This window comes from Gymnoscopelus braueri, assembly GCF_963280865.1.
Source record: "Gymnoscopelus braueri genome assembly, chromosome: 15".
In the NCBI taxonomy this organism is placed as follows: Eukaryota; Metazoa; Chordata; class Actinopteri; order Myctophiformes; family Myctophidae; genus Gymnoscopelus; species Gymnoscopelus braueri.
In genome coordinates this window covers 8,414,506-8,441,382 of record NC_137620.1, presented here as the reverse complement: position 1 = coordinate 8,441,382, position 26,877 = coordinate 8,414,506, and the positions used below count along the sequence as shown (strand labels likewise).

Here is a 26,877-nt window from a genome sequence, read left to right as displayed (position 1 = left end):
TATAAGTTATATTGTATTAACATACTCTACCATACAGATTGTATAAGCTATATTGTATATTAACATACTCTACCATACAGATTGTATGAGTTATATTGTATTAACATACTCTACCATAGAGACTGGACAAATTAAAATGTATTCATTAAAAAAGTTACATAGTGCTGCTTTAAAAATGGATATATGATTAATAGATAAGCCATGAGAATGTTTGACAGATTCACAGAGGTGGCCAACCTACTTTTCACTTCACTTCAAGTATATTTGTGAAGAAAGAAAATCAAATAATTTGGCTACACATTCCGCATGGTACTTTTACCGATTCGGCTATTCTTGAATATCCAAAGAAATCTTAAAATGACGCTGATGCGTTCGCGGTCTTAATGGGTTAATTAAATGTACATTTTGTTCCATCATCCTCGGAGAAACTTCAGCCTAAAGGAGGCTGTGTTGTGTGGTATCAATTTGCCTAGGCTGCACGTCACGTGACTCGGTTTCACCAATAAAAACAAAGGCAGTCACAGCCAGCACGGGGAGAGAGGGAAGAAAAGGGACCTTGGAGGAGAAAAGGCACTTTTCTGACAAACCCCAGATCATGTGAACTCACTGAACTCAGAAAACAGAAACAAAAGAACTGAAATGGGTCAAGTGCCGTCATCAGCATTAAAAAAAAAATTATGCCATGTTAAGAGGTGGACCATGTTCAGATAGATAGCTCCAAGAAAGCATTAGTGTCATAACAAGGTATAGAAATGGCTGTGGTAGGGCATTATGAACACCTTGAGCTCCAAATGAATGAAGACGATGCGGACTCCAAGACTTGCCTTGACTTGAATCTTGAGACCGAGACCACAGCTCAGGAGAAAGATCCACAGAAGATATTGCAGTCTGGTAAGACATGTTATTGGAATTATGAATCACAAAACATATGACTCTCTGATGAAACCCATGGTCTATAATGCATCATACACATACTTACTATAATTTGCTCATAACTATCTACGCCTAGAGTTAAAAGCACTCACATATTCATCATGCTTCATAGCAATAATTATAACACATGAAGCATTTTATGATGGCTTATTGCATGGCACAATTACTTGACACTCTTTTTCTTTGCAAGGATCATATCATTTATGATTTATAATCCTTTATAGTCATTGTTATAATGCATTGCAGTGGGATTGAGTTAAGTGGTTATTTGGTGCTAAGTAAAGTGATGACATTCCTGGAGCATTAGTATTGTGTGTGTTGTTCTTGCATAGATGTAATGCTATTCTTTTTCACTTTACTTAAAACCCCCCAATGACCACTTATTGAATAGTGATTTATAATCACACTATTTCCAGCAAGTATGACTTATTATGATACTTTACCTTACAAGTCATCATTACAAATGCTTTATATTGTGTTATAATAAGTGGTATAATACTATCGCATGCTTACAGTAACAGCTAACTGTAATTACACATAGTTAAGCAGATTATAATGCATTATATGCATGTTCTTAATGCTCTATAGACGTGGGCTTCATAGAAAGTCTTACCAAATATACTTTTTAACTTGTTATTCAAAAAGTTCAGAGATTTCAACTGATCTATACTCTCTCTCTCTCTCTCTCTCTCTCTCTCTCTCTCTCTCTCTCTCTCTCTCTCTCTCTCTCTCTCTCTCTCTCTCTCTCTCTCTCTCTCTCTCTCTCTCTCTCTCCCCCTCTGTGTGTGTGTGTGTGTGTGTGTGTGTGTGTGTGTGTGTGTGTGTGTGTGTGTGTGTGTGTGTGTGTGTGTGTGTGTGTGTGTGTGCGCTTGAGCACGTGCGTGTGTGCTTGTGTCGTGTCTGTGTGTGGGTGTGTGTCAACCAGATTTAAGATTATACGGGCGGGTTGGAGTCGGCGTTGGATTGCTTTGTGCTGTTCTAGCTCTCCTCAACGTTGCTATCCCACTCTATCTCTGTAAGTCCATGTTTCATAACAATGTGTTTCATAACAATGTATTTCATTGCAAGGTTTTATATACGTATCTAAGATGATCCAACATGCGTTTAGTATTGTATTCTCTTTATTGATTATTTTTATTTATTTGGTGACATAAAAAAAGCGCACAAAAGCACTTGACATACAGTCATTGCGTCACCGATGATGAAAACACAATAAAGCTGTGTGAAGGCTTATTTCCATTGTGGTCCTCTTTAACAAAAAACACTAAACAGCATAACAAATGACAACACAGCAACAATACATTAGACTGATATACAGAACATAAGAAACTATAATCTTATAATGTGCAGTCAATGCAATTTGACATAATACAGTATGTTGTTGACCTATTGCTATGTACCATACACTATATGGCCACTATATATATAATAAAGTTCAGAGTTTATCATATGAAGTGTGTGAACCAAACAGTCTATTAAAGTGCATATTATTATTAGTGGTAGTAGTAGTAGTAGTCAGTGGTGTGAAGTAACATTTACTTTACTGGAGTATTTCCCATTTTCAATACTTTTACTCCTACTTTTACTCATACTAATAGCCGATCTACAAGCTCACAACGCGTCGCATCGTGACGCGTCGTGAGCTTGTAGATCGGCTATTTTCAAACATTTTAGTACTTTCACCTGCATGCATTCACAAAGCTCCACAGTGTCCACACTAACTCTCAGCCAGTTACATACTCACTGTAAATCAGTGGTTCCCAAACTTTTTAGTTGTTGTTTTTTTCCTAGAGCCCCCCCCCCCCCATAGCAAGGGTAGCAGATCAACAGCTCAAGCGAGCTTGTAGCTTTTGTGTGACGCTGTGGTATGCAGTGGTGTGAAGCAACTAAGTGCATTTACTCAAGTACTACACTTAAGTACAATTTTGAGGTACTTTTACTTTACTGGAGTATTTCCAATTGTCTATACTTTTACTTATATTGTGCTTTTACTCCACTACAATTATTTGAAAACTTTAGTTAGGCTATTAGTTACTTTGCGGATATAAATTATTATATTATAAAACATACATTATACCACTTTAGCCCTATTTTATACCGAGGCTATTTGAAAATAGCCGATCTACAAGCTCACGTTGTGAGCTTGTAGATCTGCTATTTTCAAACATTTGAGTACTTTTACTTTTGGTACTTTAAGTACATTTTGATACCAATACTTTTGTACTTTTACTCAAGTACATTTTTTATTCTGGACTTGTAACAGAGTACTTCTACATTGCAGTATTGATACTTTTATACTTAAGTAAAACATTTGACTGCTTTTTCCACCACTGGTATAGTGTGATCAAGAAGGGCGTTAAGTTAATTCACAGGAAAAAAAAACACAAAAAGTCAGAGCATGGAGATGAGAGGCTTCTGCCCCGACAGCAACGATCAGACTAAAGCAGATGCTTTGTGTCAGACGTCTTACTTTGTGTCAGTAAGACGTGTAGAGGCAAGCAGATGTGCGTGTGTGTTCCCCCCATACAGCATGTGCGGGCAAGCACGTACTTACTATGCACACATGTGTTGTTTCAGACATGTTATCCACTGTTAGACGTTTGCATTGCACATTCATTGCATTGCTTGCAATCTGCTGCTGCTTTGTGCCGCCGCGTCTTTTGTGTGCACCCCGGATAAAGTGGCCTGATTCAATATTTAGTTTGTTTTATATAATTTTTTTGCCCTTCCTATATGAACCCATTGTAAGTTCAAACTCCATTTCTAACCATGTTAGACTCATTGGAAAAACCCACGTCCCTGGTTCTGGTGACTGATATTGTCCTTCAATGGGCGGTGCATGAGTGGGGGGGGGGGGTGTTTTTTTTTTTGTGTGTGTGTGTGTGGACTGAGAAACCAAGCCTTTATAACCTATTCAATCCGGGAACGCATCTACAAATGTATTCTAAATCCTAACTTTTTCCAAAAAAGTGGTGCTCAAACTTTTTCAAATTCGAGTTCGCTTTTAAAAATATATATTCAAAGATGTGCACAAACTTTCATGATTTTTCCAAAATAGCAGATCTACAATAACAGATCTACAAGTTCATAGTGGGGCACTCGGTGCCACGATATGAGCTTGTTTATCTGCTGCTTTTTAATAGCCAAAGAAATCTAAAGTTACACACGTACCCGGTCTCAATGGCATAATCTGTCTCTATGCAGAATGTCTCTCACGCACGCACGCACGCACGCACGCACGCACGCACGCACGCACGCACGCACGCACGCACGCACGCACGCACGCACGCACGCACGCACGCACGCACGCACGCACGCACGCACGCACGCACGCACGCACGCACGCACGCACGCACACACACACACACACACACACACACACACACACACACACACACACACACACACACACACACACACACACACACACACACACACACACACACACACACACACACACACACACAGGTCTGAGGTCTGACTATGCATTGCCGGCATATGGTCTTCCACCTTTCAGAAATATCTCATCCTACATGACATTTCTTTTCAGTTTGATGTTACAATTGCATGTACTAAGTTACTTTTCCACCACTGCTAATGAGCTGCAGGCGTTACAAGGCTCCTAGCGTGATTAACAGAGGCAGACTAACAACGCCCCCCCCCCCAAAATGCAGCTTCAGCAGTTTTATGGCCGTGACTGGGCAAAGGAAAAACGTTTTGCACATCTGCCAGTGGTTTGCAGTTGCAGAGGCACTTACTTGTCAGGCAATAGACTTCCTCCGAGGATCTCTTACGTATACATTCTCAAAGTGGGGCAGAGGTTCTTGAGGGATTTCCGGGGGATCCCCGAATATAAAGTCCTGTTACTTACACTAGAAACCAAATGGACAGATTCCCAGGTCTGTCACTATACAGATATACGACATACAGACCCCCATAACTGTCTTAGAGAGTGGACAAATTGAACCACTTTTTGTGGTTCCATTTGTTCACTCTCTGAGTCACACACCTGGATATCTGTCCATACGATCTTAATTGACAAGGACCTCACAATCATAATTTTCAGATTACAGGGATATGTTAATGACAGAAATGTGAGAGAGAGATGGAGAGAGGTTTAGACAATGAATGTGTATGAGAAAGAAAGAGGGAGGAAGGCAGCATGAGAGGACGGCAATATATGAGGACACCATGACAGTGGTGAGGAGTGTGCCAGGAATAGCGGACAGGTTCAAAGTGGGGCTGGGCTTACATCAAGGATCGGCTCTGAGCCCTTTCTCATTTGCATTGGTAATGGACAGGTGGACAGATGAAGTCGGGCAGGAGGAGGCACTGTGGCCTATGATGTCTGGCCGGCGGACAACATTGTGATTGTGTAGTCCGATGAGGGAACATCATTAGATCAGTGGTTCCAAAACGGGGGGTCCCCAAATTATTTTTGGGGTGTCCCCAGATGATTGGCTTAATGTGCAACATTGTTTTCTCACTCAACAGTTAACATACAGTAGTGTACACGGGGTATCTGCACATTTCTAAAGTGACAATTTAACGACTTTTAAGACCATTGCAATACCAAATTGGCCGACTTCTCAAATACGACGTTAGAAAGAGGCAAACATTGTGAAAATAGCCGATCTGCAAGCTCACAGCGCCTCGCAGTGCGAGGCGTTGTGACGTTGGAGCCACTAGAGCGGGCACACTTGCGTTTCAGACGATATAAGCAATGCGCAGTAGCATCCTACATTTGGAAGTCTTTTAATACCAGATTTATGGCTTCGGTAATCCTCTGCAGTCCTTGGGGGCTTGAGTAAGACAGAATATGTGTGCATGAAGTAGAGTGGAGTAGAAGTGCGAAGGTAAACATGTTTAAATACCTATCCAAAGTAATGAGGAGTGTGGAAGAGAGGTGAACGCTGTCCATATTTGTTTACGTCCATGGGCCCTATTTTGCGTGTCTCAAGTACCAGGTCTTATGACTTAACGTAAGACCTGGAGGCGTGACCAATGCTGGTTCACTATTTTGAGTGGTCAAACAGCACTGGCCACACCTCCAGGTCTTAAGTTAAGTCATAAGGCGCTAACTTAAAGGGATATTTCACTTTAAAAAAAACTTTGGGTAATTTTATCATCTACTCAGGCTGTTGTGAGCCCCCCAGACCGTTTTTAAGTTGCTTGATTCAGTATTTAGATATTTGATATTCATTTTATCAGACACGCCCCCTTCCTATACAAACCCATTATAACTCCAAACTCCATTTTTAACATGTTAGATTCATCAAAAACACCCGTCCTTGGTTCTGGTGACTCACCCTGCCCTCCTAATACGCGAGGGGCCCGTGCTTTTTTTAATTACTTTTTTCATTTATTTTATTACATTTTTTGATTGTATTTAATTCTTTATTTTCCCCAAAAAATATTACAAACAAATGACAAAAGTCATCGAAAAAGCACGGCCCCCTCGCGTATTAGGAGGGCAGGGTGAGTCACACTCACCAGAACCAAGGACGGGTGTTTTTGATGAATCTAGCATGTTAAAAATGGAGTTTGAAGTTATAATAGTTTGTATAGGAAGGGGGCGTGTCTGATAAAATCAATATCAAATATCTAAATACTGAATCAAGCAACTTAAAAACGGCGAGTTTGGAGTTATAATGGGTTTGTATAGGAAGGGGACGTGTCTGATAAAATGAATATCAAATATCTAAATACAGAATCAAGCAACACAAAAACGGTCTGGGGGCTCACAAAGGCCTGAGTAGACGATAAAATGACCCAACGTTTTTTTGAAAGTGAAATATCCCTTTAAGACGGGTAAAATAAGGCTCATATGGGCGTAACGCATGAAGGAAAGTGTCAGGAGTTATCTGTGACAGAAGGGTGCCAGCAAGAGTGAGAGGTAGTGAGACCAGTCATGCTGTACGGCTTGGGAACAATGGCACTGACAAAAAGACAGGAGGCGGATCAGCCCAGGTTGGAAGGTTTGGGGATAAAACAAGAGAGGCGAGGTTGAGATGGTTTGGACATGTGCAGAGAAGGGATGAGGGGTACATTGGGAGAAGGATGCTGGAGCTGCCAGGTAGGAGGAAAAGAGGAGGTTTATGGATGAAGTGAGAGAGGACATGCAGGTGGCTGGTGTGAGCGAGGAAGATGCAGAAAACCGATGGGAACCCTGATGGGAATTAGCTGATAGAAGAAGAAGAAGATGCATGTCTTTTGGTGTGGAAATAAAGCCAAATGAACACTTTGAGAACATGCCGCAGTAGTGGCTCAGAGTTTTCGCCTGATGACCAAAAGCTTAACTATTTGACTGCCACATATATTGAAATAAATACATGAACCACTGCCAGCGATTTCTTTTAGTTTTACTTACCTTTTCAACTAGTTACATAATATTTATATGCAGTATGATCGATCCCCTGACGGTTGCTAAACACGGAGGGTTTCACTGTGCTTCCGCAAGAAAAAAAGAAAGTCATCGCGACCCCCGTTTGTTTATTACAGGCTGTTGAATATAGCATGTCTCATCAAAAAAACAGGGAGAAAAAAAGAAAAAAAGATACAGCCCTTTCCACAAATACGCTAAGCAGGAAGTTAATGGTGGTGGAGTACCTGTGGAGTAAATGTACTTTATACCACTGCTTACGAATTATACATTATGCTAGCATGAAATATGCGTTGCTGCTAACATTGGACTGCAGTATGTGTGAATTTATTAAATTGCTGATCTCCCATTTTGTAAATATTGTTTCCATACAGATCAGTCCTACATGGTGGCGAGAGACCAGCTAGTGATCAGTTACCACCAACTACAGGCCAGCAACAACAACCTGACTGAAGGCAGAGACCAGTTACAGACCCGTTTTAACCAGCTACAGAACAGACACGACCGACTGACTGAACAGAAAGATCAGATACAGACCGGTTTTGACCAGTTACAGACCAGTTTTGACCAGTTACAGAACAGACATAACGATTTGACTAAAGAGAAAGACCAGTTACAGACCAGTTTTGACCAGTTACAGACCGGACATAACTACCTAACTGGACAGAAAGATCAGTTACAGGCCAGTGTTGACCAGTTACAGAACATGTATAACAACGTGACCGAAGAGAGAGATAACATGAAGATGAGGCTCTGTGGTCAGTGAGACATCACTGTTTTTATTCATTGTTAAATCATGATGTTCATCATTTGTCAGTAAATTGAGCAAATGAAAGAACAGTGTCTAAATGTATTGTTTTATTGTTAGAATCACCTGGATGGCAGGCATTTGACAGAGGTTGTTATTACATCTCTACTGAGGAGAAGAATTGGGAGGATAGCAGACAGTGGTGTAGAGACATACAATCTGACCTGATTGTCATAAACAGCCAAGAAAAACAGGTATGGTGTGTGTGTGTGTGTGTGTGTGTGTGTGTGTGTGTGTGTGTGTGTGTGTGTGTGTGTGTGTGTGTGTGTGTGTGTGTGTGTGTGTGTGTGTGTGTGTGTGTGTGTGTGTGTGTGTGTGTGTGTGTGTGTGTGTGTGTGTGTGTGTGTGTGTGTGCACATGTGCATGTGCATGTTGTAACCTATTCCACTTTCAACTTCAGCTTCAATTTCATTGCCACATCACAAATGTACAGATGTAAAAGAGGGGGTGAAGTCATTATGTTTTTGTACAAGTTCCGAAAATGAAAATAGCATTTTCCAGAAAGGTTTAATACTCTAGGGGTATAGAGAAAAAGTAAATAAATAAGGGAAACAACGAAGGCATTGCGATATCAAATGTAAAAAATAAATATGGTGCATGGCCAAACAAAAACAATAAAAAAAGAAATACAATGAGGGAAGACATAGGGAAGACATGCTTCTTGTACAATGCTTCTTTGTGGAGTCTTTTACAGTTTGTACATCAGTAACCAGCAGCTTTTCTGTCCAGGACTTTGTTGAACGTTTAAACAAGAGAGTGTGGCTGGGTTTGACCGACAGAGAAGATGAAAGAACATACAAGTGGGTGGATGGAACGCCACTGACCGCACCAACGTAAGACTTATCTTCATTGTAAATTCATCTAAATGGTATAATGATATCTGAGTTTAATGCAAGCTTAAAACACTGTGCAGATGAGTTTAAACACTGTGCAGATGTCTGAGTTTAAACACTGTGCAGATATCTGAGTTTAATGCAAGCTTTTGGTCGTGTGACCTTCTCCAGGCATCATTAAATTATATTATAAAACACAAACCTACTACAGTGTCTATAAGACATCATGTGTATGTTGTCTGCTTCACTATCCAGTTAATTTGCATCTAATATCTAGAATATCATTTGAGGTCATAATAACAAATAAAAAAAGTTAATGTATTGTAATAAGTCAAGTCTTCTTACTTCTCCAGGTACTGGCTCCCTGGTCAGCCTAATAACAAAGAGCCCATCACTCATGAACAACAAGACTGTGTTGAGTATCATATTTTTAACGGGACTTCTGTTCCTAAAAGAGGATGGAATGACAGAATCTGTAACGCATTTAATCTTTGGATCTGTGAGAGAGTTCTTTGCTGAAGTGATGAGCCCAGGAGTCCATGAGCAACAGACTTTTTTTTAAAAAAAATTTAAAGATGGAAATGGGGAGAGAGATGGGGGGGGTGACATGCAGCAAAGGTCATCGGGAAGGGGAGTCGAACCCGCGACACGCTGTCAAGCTGGCATTGCAGCCTAGGGTGCCTGGACCGTCACGCTACGGCCCAGACCTGAGCAACAGACTTTTAACCACCAACTGGTTCTCCCCTGAGTGCTCAACAACATGACCACCTGAGTAGCCATCAGCTGGTTGAAACCTGTGAGGTTATGTGCTGAAACCATCATGTTCACAATGTATCAGTTAGCTGGTGTGTTGGTAGTCTTGGTACAGCTACATGATGGCTGTGTTTACATGTGGTAGTTTGTGTGTTTGCTTTAGTTTGTCTGCTTTGCAGTTCTACACAATATGCACTGTACATTACAATTACATTTGTATCCATATTTTCATGATTTAGTTAAAGGGGAGCCTATTGTGAATAACATTAATCCAATAGCCATCTGATCTATTTTGATAACATGTTTGATGTAGATTAATATATTTATTTTGTATTTGTATAACTGTACAGGATCTGTCACCTATTTCTTACAATTTTAGGCATTTTATTTTCCAGTCAACTTTCTCATTGATTGATTATGTGCATTAAAGCTGCACTAACTTTCCTCTGCAGTAACTTTCCTCTTCTACCCCAGATGTTTACCATTGAGCTAATAGAGCCTGACTACTTGCTCAGTAATTTTAATCTTGACCGTCAGGTCAAAATTTTTGTCAGATCCTGTGTCAAGGTGAGATATGACCTTTGACACGATCTAAATGTCTCAATAGAAGAGCAGGGAGACAAAATACAACCATCCCCAATGGTATAAGTTATGTTGTATTAACATATAGTCTACCATACAGATTGGACAAAATGTAAATGTATTCATTTATTTATGTTTACATAGTGACACTTTAAATAACCTCTGAAGCCCTATTTTATACTTCAACTAATCAAAAATAGCCAATATACAAGCTCAGTCACACAACACATCACGTTACATTGTGAGCTTGCAGAGCAGCTTTGTTTTTTTAGTTTGTTGTTGTTTTTGTTCTGTTTTGTTTTGTTTGTCATGCCAGGGAGAACGTGGTTATCAATTTCAGCTGTGCAACATTATTCTTGTTTGCTTCCTTTTAATCTGTCTTTGAGTTTTTCTTATTTCTTTAATGTGAAGCAGTTTGAGCTGCATGTTTTGTACGTATGTATTTGACTTATAAATAAAGTTGTTTATTATTGTTATTAGTTTATCTATCATTAACTACAATCACATTCATAAGACCGTATAATGCACTCAAATGGCAGGTTTATAATCAGAATCAGAATCAGCTTTATTGTCACATCACAGGTTTACAGAAGTAAAAAAGTGTTGAAATTCGTTTTCGTGCATAGTTCCCATCGTATCGTTATTTCCATAGAAAAAATAAGAAGAAGAAGAAGAAGGGGGGTGGGGGGGGAAAGGAGATCAAACAAGAGAACAAAAAAAAACGAAAACAAGTTGTGTATATGTCACCGGGTGAATGGAGATCCAGGGTGATTGAAGACAGAGCGCTCGTTTTTAGGCACGGGGCTCCTTCGGGGCGAGGCGGGGCTTTTCGAGACAGGGTTTATTAGCGAGGCTCGTGAGGAGGAGGAGGAGGACGGCGCTGCGATGCGGGGGGTTATTACGCGAGGCTCGCGAGGAAGAGGAGCCTCCTCCTCCTCCTCCTCCTTGCGTTTTAAACCGTCCCGTCCTCTCCTTCTCTCCTTCTCCTCCTCCGAGGAGGAGGAGAAGGAGAGCGCGGAGAGGCGGGGCTTTGATGCGCCGACGGAGAGTGGAGACCTGTCTTTTGTTGTTCCCCCCCACATAGCAACCATAATATCTATGAGGGGAACGCTGAACACGCGTTCACACGCACGGCGCGCCGACTTAGTGGAGCTTGAGGCCGAGGAAGTGCGCCCTCGCGCCTCCGGGCGCGAGTGCCCGCACTGACCGGCCGACGCTCCACTAGTCGACTCAGCGCCGTTTGATTTGTAAACCGATAGGGACAGAATAGTTCTTTTCATGGATCACTGTGTGTGTGTGTGTGTGTGTGTGTGTGTGTGTGTGTGTGTGTGTGTGTGTGTGTGTGTGTGTGTGTGTGTGTCAGGGAGAAACTAAAACAAAAGCCAGCAGAACACAATAAAAGTATCTTAACAGTCCATTGAAAGCATGAGCGCGTGTGCGTGCGCGCGCATGTGTGTGTGTGTGTGACTGTGTGTGTGTGGGTGGTCACGGCCATATGTGCTTGTGCACAAGCCTGGCTTGTGGCTCCCTCTAGTGTTTCTTCTACAGAATTGCTGGGTGGGTAAAAACGAGCGAGCCTTCTTCAATCACCCTGGTTCTCCATTCACCCTGTAACATATATATTCACACATGGTACCTGAGATAAGATAAAAGGTGCGTGTGCATAGCAGCAGACGTATACTGTGCACGTATGTGCACAATCATGCATGACGGTGGGATAAGAGGTGGGATATAATGCAGAATATACGAAAACGCTATTCACGTTGGTTATTTTTATATTATAAAAACTGAATCCGCTGACTTACTGCATTTAGTGATGGAAGTACTCAAATGTTTTACTTAAGTAAAAGTATCAATATCCTATTGTAGAAATGTTACAAGTGCAATTTCGTATAGCAGATCTACAAGCTCACATTACATTACATTAGTCATTTAGCAGACGCTTTTATCCAAAGCGACTTACAATAAGTGCATTCAACATAGGTAGGGAAGGAAAACTACTAATCACCAGAAGTCTTAAGTGCATTATATTTGCCATTGAGATGTAGTGGAGTTACTGGATTAGAAGTAAAATTATTGAAAGTAAGTACCCCAATAGAGTAAAAAAAAAACATTACTTGAGTAAATGCACTTAGTTACTTTACACCACTGTCTGTATGCAACATTTACTGAGCCTTGTCAGCAGCATGGAAATGATAGAAATATTCTAGCACCACCTTGTGGTGGGTGAATGTTTCACTACTAGATGAAACAGAGTTTAGAAGGTTTACTCAAACAGAAGTTGAACAGTACTTATAGTTTAATAAAACACCTGGCTGTGCTGAGAGGACATATTATTGATTATACATCAGCAGCAAAAACTAAACTATATGAGAGAGCAGCATCAATTAGAAGATGACACTGTGTTTATCACCCTCCCTGCCCGGCTTCCCTCCCCAGAACACGGGCCAATTGTGTTTGTGTGGACACTCGACAAAGCCGGATGCACCATGCTGGATTTGAACCCACAACCTCTGTGGTGGTTTACCACCTTTACCACTGTACCACCCGAGTGCACCTCACAAGACAGAAACCTTGACCCGGTGAATAGGGAATGATTTCGGACACAGTCCATGTGTCCGGTAAACTCTGTACATAAAGACTCCAGTCCAGTGCCACCTTACTGTTGCATCATCAATGAAAATTGTTCCAGTTACCCTTTTGACAATTTTCCAATTCTGTACATCAGTTCCCCCAAAGGCTTCGGAAGTGTCTTTGCTCTGCATGATATGTAGGTGGAGATTCAGTGCAGCATACAACACCATTCTTGAAAGACAGATAAGAATCCACAGCTATGAAAATATCTTGACCTGTTGTTGCTGTGGACAGACTGGCAGACATTAGAATGCCTTGTTTCAAGTCCTCACCGTCAATTTATTGCACATAAACGATGAGTACAGATTTGTCTGACAAAAAAAGAGAATAGATCCCTAGTAACTTATCGAACATAGAATACGTCAATAATTTAATCATAAAAACCTAACATTGAGTCAGAAGTTGAATATGAATAATAAAGGCGAGATCAATTCCTAAGGAATTCTAAAATGCTGATGACAGTTCCTTTCTGCTTTTTCTCGGTTCCCTGTTGGCTGGAAACGTCTTGTCAAATGATTTGTGGTTTCACAGAAAGGGTCTTTCCAAGTTCCCTTTTAGAGAAAACTTACCAAGGTCCACTGCTGGCCATACCCCCCCCCCCCCCTAAGATTGAATGTTTTCAACAAGGCCATATATAATTGATACCTTTCTATTAAGTGCAATATTTTATATTCTTTAAAAATAAAACTACTCACTTGTAGTGCTGAAAATCTCAGATTTGGGGGCCCACGTATCATACATTAGTTGCCCCATTCACACCTTTTACCAAGCTACAAAAGCTGCCGGGGGCGCTTGATTCGAGTTGAGCCCCCACGAGCATGCACATAAACTGAGAGGCTATACTCTCAGAGCCTCTTTTAAACTGTAGGCTATACCTGCCAGGCGAGTACAGGTGATGGCCCAAACCCCCACCCCTGGCACCCCATGAAGACAAAGGCATACATTTGCGTCCCTATGGGCGAGGGTGGTGGTACGGTGGTGATTGGCTGTCTGCCCGTGAATGGACGAGGAGCCAAGTCAGTGTTTTTCTAAGGGAGGCGAGATCGCACTTGGGGTGGCGGCCGCCACCTTTGCCTCTATGGTAAATACGCCACTGCTCGTCGCTAACCAGTACCAGTTTCTTCCCCGGAGTCTTCACTCCCTCACCCAGCTGCATGTGTCCTCTGCTCCACCCTGTGACAGAGCCCTTGCAGTCCTCCCCCCTGCTTTCTCCCTTGTGAAGTTCTTACCTTGGGGCGCGTCTGAGTGACCCGGGTGGCCAATCTGCCAACCTGGGGTTGGCGTCCAGTCAGCGCTGCCAAGGTCTTTGGGCGTGCCGCGCCTACGTCATCCGGGGTGTTGGCGAGCGGCGTTGGCGGTCCGGTCGGCACCTTCCCCTGCTGCATGTGTCCTCTGCTCCACCCTGTGCCAGAGCCCTTGCAACCGGGTTCCTGACACATAACATCCTATTAAACATCATGTACACTATCATGTACTGTACAGTACATACGTATTAGGAACAGTTTGATAATCTGACCTGTTTTCCTTGCTCTTCTTTCTGTCTCTATTCTATATCCTGAGAACTACAATTGATGAAAAAAATAATTTCACGCACCTGTTTACGCCTGTAAACCTGTCATGTGACAATAAAGCTGATTCTGATTCTATAGATTGCGTGCGTGCGTGCGTGCGTGCGTGCGTGCGTGCGTGCGTGCGTGCGTGCGTGCGTGCGTGCGTGCGTGCGTGCGTGCGTGTGTGTGTGCGTGCGTGCGTGCGTGAGATAAATGTACTTCTATGTACTTAGAGTAATGTGAACATAGAATAAGTCCATAATAAGTAACACGTTTAATATTAATAATAAAGGCAAGATCAATTCTGAAGAAAGGGGGACTTCTAAAATGCTGATAACAGCACTTGCAGTTTCATATACTCTACAAAAGGTTGCCATTTCAGTTCCTTTTTTTGTTTTTCTCACTTCATTGTTGGCAGGAAACGTCTTATCAGATGATTTGTGGTTTCTTTGTCTTTCCAAGTTCATTTTCTTCACCATCGCTGTTGCTAGTGGGACAAAGCTGTGACCTGTTCATCTCACTCGCGTGCGTGCATGCGTGTGTCTGTGCGTGTGCGCGTGCGCGTGTCTGTGTGTGTGTGCACACATGTATAACAAATGAATTTCTATACATGAGCACATTTATATTCATGGGTAGGTTTGTCTCTATTTATAGTTGAGTAATTTAGATGTTACGACAATTCATACTTTTATTCACTTGGATTTCAGGAAGACACCAGATTTAGTTTTTGGGTCCCAACCTGAGAACAAGTGTACTGTAGGCTACTGTCAGGGTTCTGACACAAGATCTGATCCAATGCTGATGGGATCTACGATCACCAGACACTGGAGACCATCACTGCTTTACATCTCATTATAGACTTATAATCAGAATAATGCAAATATAAGTAAATCATTTAATAATAAAAACCTAACATAGAATAAGTCAATACTATGAATAATAAAGGCAAGATTAATTCTGAAGAAAGTGTGAGACTTCTAAAAAGCTGATGACAGCACTTGCAGTTTCATGTACTCCACATAAATACATATCGATGGCCAAAACGCAAAACCTCCTATCTGAAAAATTAACATTGTTGGGAAAATGAAAAAGAAAACTACAAAATGTTGTATCTTTTTAGCACAATGTTATTTTTTTATGATACCCATCACATAATACACCGTTTCTGGATTTCTGGACTATATTAAAATATTATATGTTAATTATACTGATTTCATATTGCAAATGCAGATAGGAGGTTTTTCCCCACTTTTCCTGGATAATTCTGCAGATAGGAGCTTTTGCATTTTAATGTTAAGTGATTGCATAACTAAATAATGACAAATAATACTGGCTGTAAATACATTTTATATACTTATATACAATAATCATTCCCTGCACGAGATGCGCGTGTTCGTGGGTATACGCTAGCGCGTTTTCAATGGATGAAATGGTTAGTATTTGCATTGAATGCTTTTTTATTTTATTCAAAAACAAAACAAAGGTTGCAGGGCAATGCTCACATTTTTTTTTGCTAAGAACAGTCCACAGCAAGAATCTAAAATAAAAGTGCTAACAAATAAAATGTACAAAAAGGTCAACAGGAATACAATTAGGTGGACTACAAAACAACAGGCCCAGGCACCCCTCGACATAATCCCCCCTAATTTCAGGCGGTGGAGTTGGGGGGTCCCAACTCCACCACCTGAAATACACCCCCCCCCCCACTCCCACAACCCCCATTCCCCCCAGCACACCACACCCCCCAAACCCCACCCACCCAAACCCTCATGCCCTCCAACTCCCCTAACTCATACAACTGGATCACCAACCTTGTGTCCAGTGTGGATAGTGGAATAGTATGTAAGATCATTGAATGTCTTAAAGAGTCTATAAGCAAGGAGGAAAGACGGATGCCATGACCCTAGAATCACCAAAGCCAGGGAGGAGATGAGAGCAGCACATAGGGACTTTTTTGCTGACCAAAAAGGAGAGGGTCTGAGGGAGGAATATAAGCAGAGGAAGGAGGAGCTATACCACGTGTATGCAACTAGAACAACAGGAGCTGACCCAAAAAATCAGGGACATTAAAGAGGTGCATTTTAACCAGAAGCATGGCAAGAGCTGGAAGCTCATCAATGACATTTCTGGCAGAAGCTCTTCTCAGACTTCTGGGGAGAAAGCGCAGAGGAACGAGTTGAAACATGGTACCAACATTTCAAAACAGGAGCATGATCCGATGCTCCTGTCTTCCATGACCTTCCCATACCAGACGGATCATTCACCATGGATGAGTACCAGAGGGCCAAGGCTACTATCAAGTGAGGCAAGAGGAGGAGGATGGAGTGACACCAGAGGTTCTGATGTATGTGCCCATAGACGAGGTGGTGTTGGATTTTATCAAGCACACACGTTTAGCGAGCTGCCGAAGCTGTGGAGCAAAATGATCATCGATCCAGTACCAAAGTCAGGCGACCTCACCAAGACAGACACCTCCAAGGCATTAGCCTGAGCTCACAAGTCGCCATGACGGCTAACAGGATGATCCTCAACCGTCTTAGACCCATCTTAGACCCTGTTCTGAGAAACTTGCAGAACGGCTTCCGCCCGGAGCGAACAGCAGGCGGGCAGATACTGGTGCTGAGGAGGATACTGGAAGGAGTAAGGGAGTGGAATCTTTCAGTGGTGATCACCTTCATGACTTCCAAAAGGCTTTTGGCACCATCCACTGGGGGAAACTGAGGAACATTCTCCGGGCCTACGGAGTTCCTGAGAAGATGGTTCAGATGATGGAGACAAACTACTCGAGGCAGTCCAGGACTTCAAATAACCTGCTGGCCTGGACTGCTTCAATGGAACAGGACCTGAAGGTCGGGGGGGCACTTGACTGGAATGCCTTGCATGGGATGAGGAGAGTGTGGAAATCAGACATGGGAGAAGACCTCAAGAGGCGGCTGTTCGTATAGCTACAGTGGAGTCAGTACTGCTGTATGGGGCTGAGACATGGACCATCACAGCACAACAGGAAAGGGCCCTGGATGAAGTCTACACAAGAATGCTACGAATGGCACTAGGAGTCACATGGACGGACCACATCAGAAATGTGGTCCTCTACAGGAACCTACCATGGGTCACAGACAAAGTCAGAGAAAGAAGGATGAGGCAGGGCACTGCGTCAGGCACCCATAACTAGTGGCAAGCAAACTGACATTATGGGAGCCAACCCAGGGCAAAGCCAGGAAAGACAAGAAGTGCACCATCTACGTAGAGGCACTTCGGCGTAACAGTTTAGCTAACAACACAGTAGAGCTCAAGACCCTGATGCTAGATAGGAGAGTGTGGAGGGCAGCGATTCAGGAGTCCCGAGTTGGTGTTGGCTAGACCACACTCGCATCGCAAAGACCCTATCTTATATGATCCGGCCTAACTGGCCCATGCCCCCCTCAACATAATCCCCCCCATACCCTCTACCCCCAACTCCACCACCTGCAATAGTCTCTCACTCCCACCAATCTGGGAACCCAGAGCCAAATGAGAAGGAAAAACAGCGCCCTCTGCTGTTTGTACTATCACACTTGGCTCTGGGACAAAGACGACGGAGCACCCGTGCGCAAGGAAACCGGGGTTTTGGTCTGCCTTCAGCGTTTCACTTCCGGTGGTGCGACTATGTTTTCATTCCCACTAACAATATTTCTACACGGAACACTAACACCACTTCTCCCAGAGAACATGGATCGTTTTGGTTATAAGCCCACTTGTTTCTATGATGAAAGAGCAAGTTAAAATGTGAATATCTTTTCGTGGTTTTGTCTGCTCCGAGGACGCTATTGTTAAATTCGTTTCGGTTGGTTTCGAGTGGGGAAGGATCGGCGGACACGTAAATCCCGCCCACTACATTTGATTGGGTAAAGCGCGGCCTGCTTCCTGATCTGAAGGCACGCCCACTTGTAGCCCAGTGTGTACACGTTATGACGAACCTTCACGACAGATTCCAATGCAGAGCAGAATCTGTTCTTGAGAGATTACACTCCCACAAACCCCATCCCCCCCAACTGCCAGCCCACACATCTCCACCTCCATAACTCAAACCCCCATCCCACTTCAGGAGTCCCGAGTTGGTGTTGGCGAGACCACACTCTCGCATTGCATCGCAAAGACCCTATCCTATATGATCCAGCCTAACTGGCCTATGCCCCCCTCAACATAATCCCCCCATACCCTCTACCCCCCAACTCCACCACCTGCAATACTCCCCCACTCCCACAAACCCCATACCCCCCAACTGCCAGCCCACACCTCTCAATCCCCATAACTCAAAACCCCATCCCACCCCATACCCTCATACCCCCAAATCCCACCCAATCCATTACCCCCACTCCCAGAACCCCCGGTCCCCATGCCCCCAACCAGCACACCACAACCCCCAAACTCCACCGACCCAAGCCCTCATGCACCCTCACCCCATAACCCCCCAACCGCCACCCCACACCTCCCACACCCCATAACTCCAAACCCCATCCCACACCCATACCCTCATACCGCCAACCGACACAACACAATATTCTCACAGGGTTGTTGACTGCCACGGTGTTCACGTGTGATTTTGATCTGCATTTAATAAAAAATCACGACATGGACGTTCACATCTAAGCAGCAATGACAACCTCTAACCACAAGTTCAAAATGTTCAACGCCAAAACCTCCTATCTAAACCTAAAAATGACCTCCTATCTACATAGATGCACATAGGAGGTTTTTACCTAGAAACAGTTAGGCTTACAAACAAACATTATTTAGTTAAATAATACTTTTTTTACGCTCATTTTGAGATCAAGACATTCTACAGTACTGTAACAAGTATTACCATTCACATTTTTTATCAACTCACACTCTTGGTGTGATAAAAGTGTCACCACCTGACACTAATCATTAGCAATCAACAAGGCAATGCAGTTAACTTGACAGTTACTAACAAATACTTAAATAGTAAGGGTGGAAGACACTTTTTTATTTTGAAAATAATTGATAACTACAAACTGAAAGACATTTAGACGGTTTACATAACATAGAATTCCCAAGTTTCAGCTCTGTCTGCTGCTCAACTAGTTCTGGTGCAGATAAGAGGTTTTGCGCTTCAACATTTTAGCACTAATTGGCACTGAACAAGATAGGAGGTTTTAGTCAAATGACTTTTCTGACAAAATGAGGGGCGGGACTATCTTGCAGACAGATTGAGCATGTGCAGCATAGCCTAAAGTACTCATCCACAGTGAAATCCGAAAATCATGAAATTTGCACATAGGAGGTTTTGCATTTTGGCCATCGATATATGGTTAATATTTCAGTTCCTTTTTTTCTTGGAAAACGTCTTGTCAGATGATTTGTGGTTTGTCAGAAAGCTTCTTTCCAAGTTCCCTTTCTTCAAAGTGGGACAAAGCATGTGACCAGTTCCTCTCTTCACACACACGATAGGAGGTGAAGTGTCCGTCTTAACTTTAACTTTAACCATCTTTTGAAAAAAAAAAAAAAGTCATGTTGCTAGTTGAGATTTCAGCCATCACTGTGCAGCTGTCTATTCTGCATGGACATTGTATGGCTTTTGTCTCTTAATGTCTCTTCCCAAACTCATTCTCAATAATGTTGTCTCATCTCGTCTCATTAGCTGTGGTTTAACAGTAGTAATACTCTAGTACTAAACAGGTTACACACCAGTGGACCAAGATATGCTGCCAGGGTCATTCCTGCTGCACTGCACCTCTCCCCTGATATGATTGGTTGGGGTTCACATTCAGACCAGCAAACCTGAGCATGATTGGACAACGATTTGGCATGACTTTTGTCTAGAAAGGCCAGAAAACAGCATGAGTACTGTTGGAAATACATCACATTTGAGGTGAAATGACAAGGAAAGCCCATATACAAGCAATGGGCACATGGGGGATGTGCAATATAGACCTATTTACTATTTATTATTAGTATTAGTATTAGTATTATTTGTTTGCTTGGTCAGTTGACATGTACCTTTAATATTTTCCTGGTCTGCAATATTATATTTTCTGCTACAGATGACAGATAACAGATATACAAGCAATACTACAGAGCAGTGAAAACCAAGACTGCTATAACACATTTAACACATTTGTTGCACTACTTTAAACCCAAGGTAATGATGATGATGATGATGATGATGATGATGATGACGACGACGATCTAATAGAGCAGGCATTACGTATTTTCTGTCATTTTAATATCTCTATTTAGATATTTCTGCGCTGGTGACGATAATGTTGTATATCATCATCACACCTCATCTATGCAATATGTTTTCAGTCATGATCAGTGTATCGGTACCCAATATGGCCTTATTTTGTCATATCGGATCATATTGTATAGGTGAAATTTCTCCTGATAATAAAAAAATAAACTTTTATTTTTATTTTTTTGCTGTGTTTTTTGCTGCTTACTGATCGTTCCTTTAAGCACCACAACTTATGCAGCTGCATCCATCATGTTTAGAATTTGCATCAAAGCCCTAATAATAATAAAAATGTGACTTGATTTTGTAAACATGTGTTAATTAAACACAGAACACTTGTTTAATCCGTAGGCTACAGCAGCCTTACTAACGAGGCTGACGTTGTTTGACAAATTAGAATAATGTCAGACTGAGCTCTCCGTCCCGATGCCAAATAATAATAGTAAGAACACAACACGTTCAACAATATGTAGCTATATTGCCTCATGGCTTGGATATAAACTTTTATAACATCTTACGGAGCGTTCCGGTAACCTCAGCGAGGTGCTCGCCCTAAAACACGGTCGCCCCGGATCAAACCCGGCGACCTGGGAACGGTCGCCACCCAGTACTCCTACACGTAACCTCAGTAAAAATGGGCCCAAGTGTGTTTGGGGCAATTGTTCCATTTTACCTCAGCGTACGTTCTCTATCTCGTCGCGCTGTCATTGTTTGGCGACAGGGCACGGTGTATTCTGGAAATGCCATCAGCTCACGGAAGCCTTTCCCCTCGACAACGCTAATAGTAGGAATAATATCTTAGGCTATCATCTTGGCAGTCAAAGCAGTGATCTTTTCTGCTCGCCAGTCATCAAGGAGGTGAGGTTTCACGGTGAAGTCTGCCATTCTGTCAGGCAGTCTTTGGGACCGGGTGTCTCGCTTTAATGTGATTTGACCTCACTGATGTTGACGACGAGTGATAAGCATACTTGTGTTGCACAATTTGAAAAATCATCCCACATCTCAAGCTTTATGTGAAGCTGCCATTTCAAGCAGGACTAGTCGGCGTGCACACGACCAGACCGGACAAACACAGACTCACACACCGTGTATAAAAATCATTTGAAAATAGAAGATCTACAAGCTTGTAGATCAGCTATTTTCAAATGGCCAAAATGTATATAGGGCTGAAGTGGTTAATGTGTGTTTTGCAATAATCTAAATCTACAAAGTAACTATTAACTAGTTAGTTTTCAAATAATTGTAGCGGAGTAAAAATATAATATTTGCCACTGAGATGTAGTGGAGTAGAAGTAAAAGTATTGAAAATACTCCATTGAAGTAACAATACCTCAACATTTTACTTGAGTAGGCTACAGTACTTGAGTAAATGTAGTTACTTTACACCACTGACCCACAAGGAGATACAGTAGACAGGAACGCCCATGTTTGGCATATTCTAGCCTAGTTACTAGTCTACTCCACTGCCTGCATTGCAACTGTAAAGTTTGTTACTTTTCAGAGCACAGTAAATGAACTGTTCTCTATCTACATTAAAAAATACCTAGCTTAAATAAAATGTTTTTCTTTCCTTTATCACACAGATGGCTGAAAAAAAGGACAAAGTCTTTCTCAGACAACGTGACTGCAAGTTATTAAACAATGTTGTTAAAAGTCTTGAATAAAGACATTGGTTTAAGAAAGCAGCTGTCTGTACTACTGTCACTGTGACTGTACCGTTGCATAATCATATTGGTGCAAAATCTTGGCACAATCCACACCAAAAAAAGGCCTGTTTTAATTCCAGCAAAAAAAAATCACTATATCAGCATATCGTTTATCTATCGGTGATTGCCCCCTCTCTAAAATCGGTTATCGGTATTGGTCACAAAAATCCATATCGGTCGGACCCTAGTCATGATATAGAGTATATTACACATACCTATACATACACATGCCAAATTCTTCATGTCCTTAACATATTTTGTTTTGTTTTTCACCAATGGTGTTAAATACCATCATGAGGTCGATTGGGAAGTGAAGGTCCTTCCTAGGCCTACCGAGTGTGTGCGTGCAAAGTTTCACATTTTCACGTTTCAGGTCAAAATATTGTTCACAAACACACACACTGACACGGACACACAGACGGACAGACAGGAGCAAACACTCCGGCATTCGGCTGTCCGGCCTGATGTAGACAAAAATAGGGTACAGGTGACACTGTAGCCATGGTTAGGCCACCCTGCCTGGTGGAGATCTGCACTCTGCGGAGGGTGCCTACTGGTGTGTCTCACTAAGGTTACATTGTTAGCATGAACAATTCAATGTGGAGGGTTGTGTCTGTCTGTCTGTCTGTCTGTCTGTCTGTCTGTCTGTCTGTCTGTCTGTCTGTCTGTCTGTCTGTCTGTCTGTCTGTCTGTCTGTCTGTCTGTCTGTCTGTCTGTCTGTCTGTCTGTCTGTCTGTCTGTCTGTCTGTCTGTCTGTCTGTCTGTGTGTGTGTGTGTGTGTGCGTGCGCACACACGTTATAAAAAATGAATGTCTATACATGAGCACATTTAAATTCATGGGTAGGCCTATTTGTCTGTATTGATGGTTGAATAATTTAGACAATTCATATTTTTATTCACTTGGATTTCAGGAAGACACCAGATTTATCTTTTGGGTCCCAACCTGAGAACACGTGTACTGTACTGTCAGGGTTCTGACACAAGATCTGATCCAATGCTGATGAGATCTACCATCACCAGACAGTGGAAACCACCACTGCTTTTACATCTCATTATAGACTTATAATCAGAATAATGCAAATATATGTAAATAATTTAATAATAAAAACCTAACATAGAATAAGTAAATACTATAAATAATAAAGGCCAGATTAATTCTGAAGAAAGTGTGAGACTTCTAAAATGCTGATGACAGCACTTGCAGTTTCATGTACCTTACATAGATACATATGGTTGACATTTCAGTTCCTTTTTTCTTGGAAAATGTTTTGTCAGATGATTTGTGGTTTGTCAGAAAGTCTTTCCAAGTTCCCTTTCTTCAAAGTGGGACAAAGCTGTGACCAGTTCCTCTCTTCACACACACGATAGGAGGTGAAGTGTCCGTCTTAACTTTAACACCCATCTTCATGAAAAAAACAAAGTCATGTTGCTAGTTGAGATTTCAGCCATCACTGTGCAGCTGTCCATTCTGCATGGACATTGTATGGCTTTTGTCTCTTAATGTCTCTTCCCAAACTCATTCTCAATAATGTTGTGTCATCTCGTCTCATTAGCTGTGGTTTAACAGTAGTAATACTCTAGTACTAAACAGGTTACACACCTGGACCAAGATATGCTGCCAGTGTCATTCCTGCTGCACTGCACCTCTCCCCTGATATGATTGGTTGGGGTTCACAAGACCAGCAAACCTGAGCATGATTGGGCAACGATTTGGCCAATCACGATTTGGCTTGACCTTTGTCCAGAAAGGCCAGAAAACAGCATGAGCACTGTTTGGAAATACATCAAATTTGAGGTGAAATTACAAGGAAAGACAAAGGATAACAGCAAGCCCATACACAAGGAATGGGCATATGGGTGATGTGTAACATAGACCTATTTACTATTTATTACTTTTTTTTAAATTATTTTTTTTAGTTTAGTCATTTAACATGAACCTTTAATGTTTGCCTGGTCTGTGATATTATATTTTATTTATAATATTTTCTTTATTCTTCCATATACAAGCAATACTACAGAGCAGTGACAACCAAGACTGCTAATATAACACTTTTAACACATTTGTTGCACTACTCTTTGTCGAACTCACAGCGCGTCGTGCTGCAATGCGCTATGAGCTTGTAGATCAGCTATATTCGCTAAATATACCCCACAGAAGAGGGATGCTGGGTTCAAGTGGTTAATAGCGAACACTAGAGTTAAGCCTCTGTGTCTCTGTGTAAATCACTGCCTGCCCCCCCCCCCCCTTCCATAAAAAAATAAGTGAAAAAGAGAAACAAGAAAAAGGGGGGGAAAACACAGTAACTTCTTGGTAAGTGAAAAATACCTCACAGTTGTACTTCCTCTTATAGGAACACAGAAAAACAAGTCATTGTGTAATAGATATATTCCAGGAGAACACAGTTTTTCTGTAGCCTTATTGACCAATAACATGTTGGACTATGTCCAGTATAGAAAACTTGAACTGTACTGGCTCATTGCTGTAAGTGTAGAAACTTGAAGGTTCAAATCTTCCTCTCTATTGTCTCCAGCAGGCCGAAAGGCATGGCCAAGACTATGTTTTACACCCTGTCCGTCCGTCCATCTGTCAGTCTGTCCGTGTCCCCCCCCCCCATCAAGAAAATGTAATGTTAAGATTTAACGTTTTCAACAAGGCCATGTAATTGATACATTTCTGTTAAGCGCAATATTTCTATTTTTTAAAATAAAACTACTCACTAGTAGTAGTGCTGAAAATGGCCCATTAATTGGTAGGCTAATATTAAGTCAGTGTCACTCACTCACTCTCTCTCACACTCACACACACGCACGCACACACACACACACACACACACACACACACACACACACACACACACACACACACACACACACACACACACACACACACACACACACACACACAATACACACACACACACACTTATAACTATATATCCCGAGTCAGACCCAGATTTATAACCATAACAAAACAACACGCGCACGCGCGAGCGCAGCGACACACACACACACACACACACACACACACACACACACACACACACACACACACACACACACACACACACACACACACACACACACACACACACACACACACACACACACACACAGACAAAGGATAACAGCAAGCCCATATACAAGCAATGGGCATATGGGGGATGTGCAATATAGGCCTATTTACTATTTATTATTTTCATATACAGTACATGGTTTAGTTTAGTCAGTTGACATGTACCTTTAATGTACCTGTAAATATGAAAAGAATGTGTACATATCAAGGTGGGGTCCTCCACTGTTTCACAGGAATTCAAGACCAGCTGAAGTAGACCCTGAACCAACTGCTCTTCAAAACATCTATGTGAGGTCTGGCAGACAGCTCTGCATGCGAGTGCGGGGAGCTTGAGCAGACTACCACATCAGCCTGATCTCACACAATCTAGTATACATTGCACGGACCCAGTGCACGTCATTCCGTGCATAGCCGCTTAGAAAACCCCAAAATCCGTGCATATGTACGGCAAGTCCCACGGTGGGGCGTAACGGGTTGCAACCCTGGTATATAACTCAAACGGCGCTGAGTAGGTTCAAGCGAACGTCGCAACGTTCGGGATGGCAACTCGTTCCCTTTAGGTCACTCGGTGGTCCCTCACGTGGCTCCAGTTTGCTTGAGACTGCGCGCCTCAGAAATGGTTTAGTCAATGGAGGAGATGCGAGGTGGCGATTTTTTTTCTTCTAGGTGTCTATGCACGGAATGACGTCCGTGCAATGTATACTAAGTTGTGTGAGATCGGGTTGACCACATAACCACCACCTGTCTCCTGTATAGACCACCATCGGAGGCCAGCCTCTTTGGGACCTGAGATGAGGCGTCATCTCAGTGGCGTCATTGTTCTAAAACCAGTGGCGTAAAGGAACTAAGTACATTTACTCAAGTACTGTACTTAAGTACAATTTTGAGGTATTTTTACTTTACTGGTATTTCCAATTTTCAGTACTTTTACTTCTACTCCACTACATCTCAGAGGCAAATAATGTACTTTTACTCCACTAAAATTATTTGAAAACTTTAGTTACTAGTTACTTTGCAAATCTTTATTATTATTACAAAACATACATTAACCACTTCAGCCCTATACTGTACATTTCGGCCATTTTAAAAATAGCCGATCTACAAGCTCACAATGGGTCGCTATACGATGCATTGTGTGCTTGTATATATGCTATTTTCAAAAGATTTTTATACATGTTATAATTTGAAAACTTGTAGAAATGGGACATTCCGCATAATGAGTACTTTATACTTTTGGTACTTTAAGTACATTTTGATGTCAATACTTTTGTACTTCTACTGAAGTCAATTTAGAATTCCGGACTTTTTTACTTGTAACAGAGTATTTCTGCATTGCAGTAGTGATACTTTTACTTAAGTAAGAAATATGAGTACTTTTCCCACCACT

General features: G+C 42.0%; 2 protein-coding genes across 2 annotated transcripts in view; both read left to right on the top strand.

Annotated features, from left to right (window-relative positions):
• LOC308101768 (CD209 antigen-like protein A) overlaps nucleotides 1–26,877 on the top strand; it is a 170,865-nt gene that overhangs the window by 118,609 nt on the left and 25,379 nt on the right. The gene's annotated exons all lie outside the window — the stretch shown is intronic.
• On the top strand, nucleotides 730–9,508 carry LOC308101764 (uncharacterized protein). Its single transcript, XM_080451230.1, has 6 exons — nucleotides 730–891; nucleotides 1,859–1,948; nucleotides 7,690–8,073; nucleotides 8,184–8,317; nucleotides 8,853–8,956; nucleotides 9,310–9,508. The coding sequence occupies exons 1-6, from the start codon at nucleotides 753–755 to the stop codon at nucleotides 9,473–9,475; spliced, it is 1,017 nt and encodes a 338-aa protein (XP_080307356.1). The 5' UTR covers nucleotides 730–752; the 3' UTR covers nucleotides 9,476–9,508.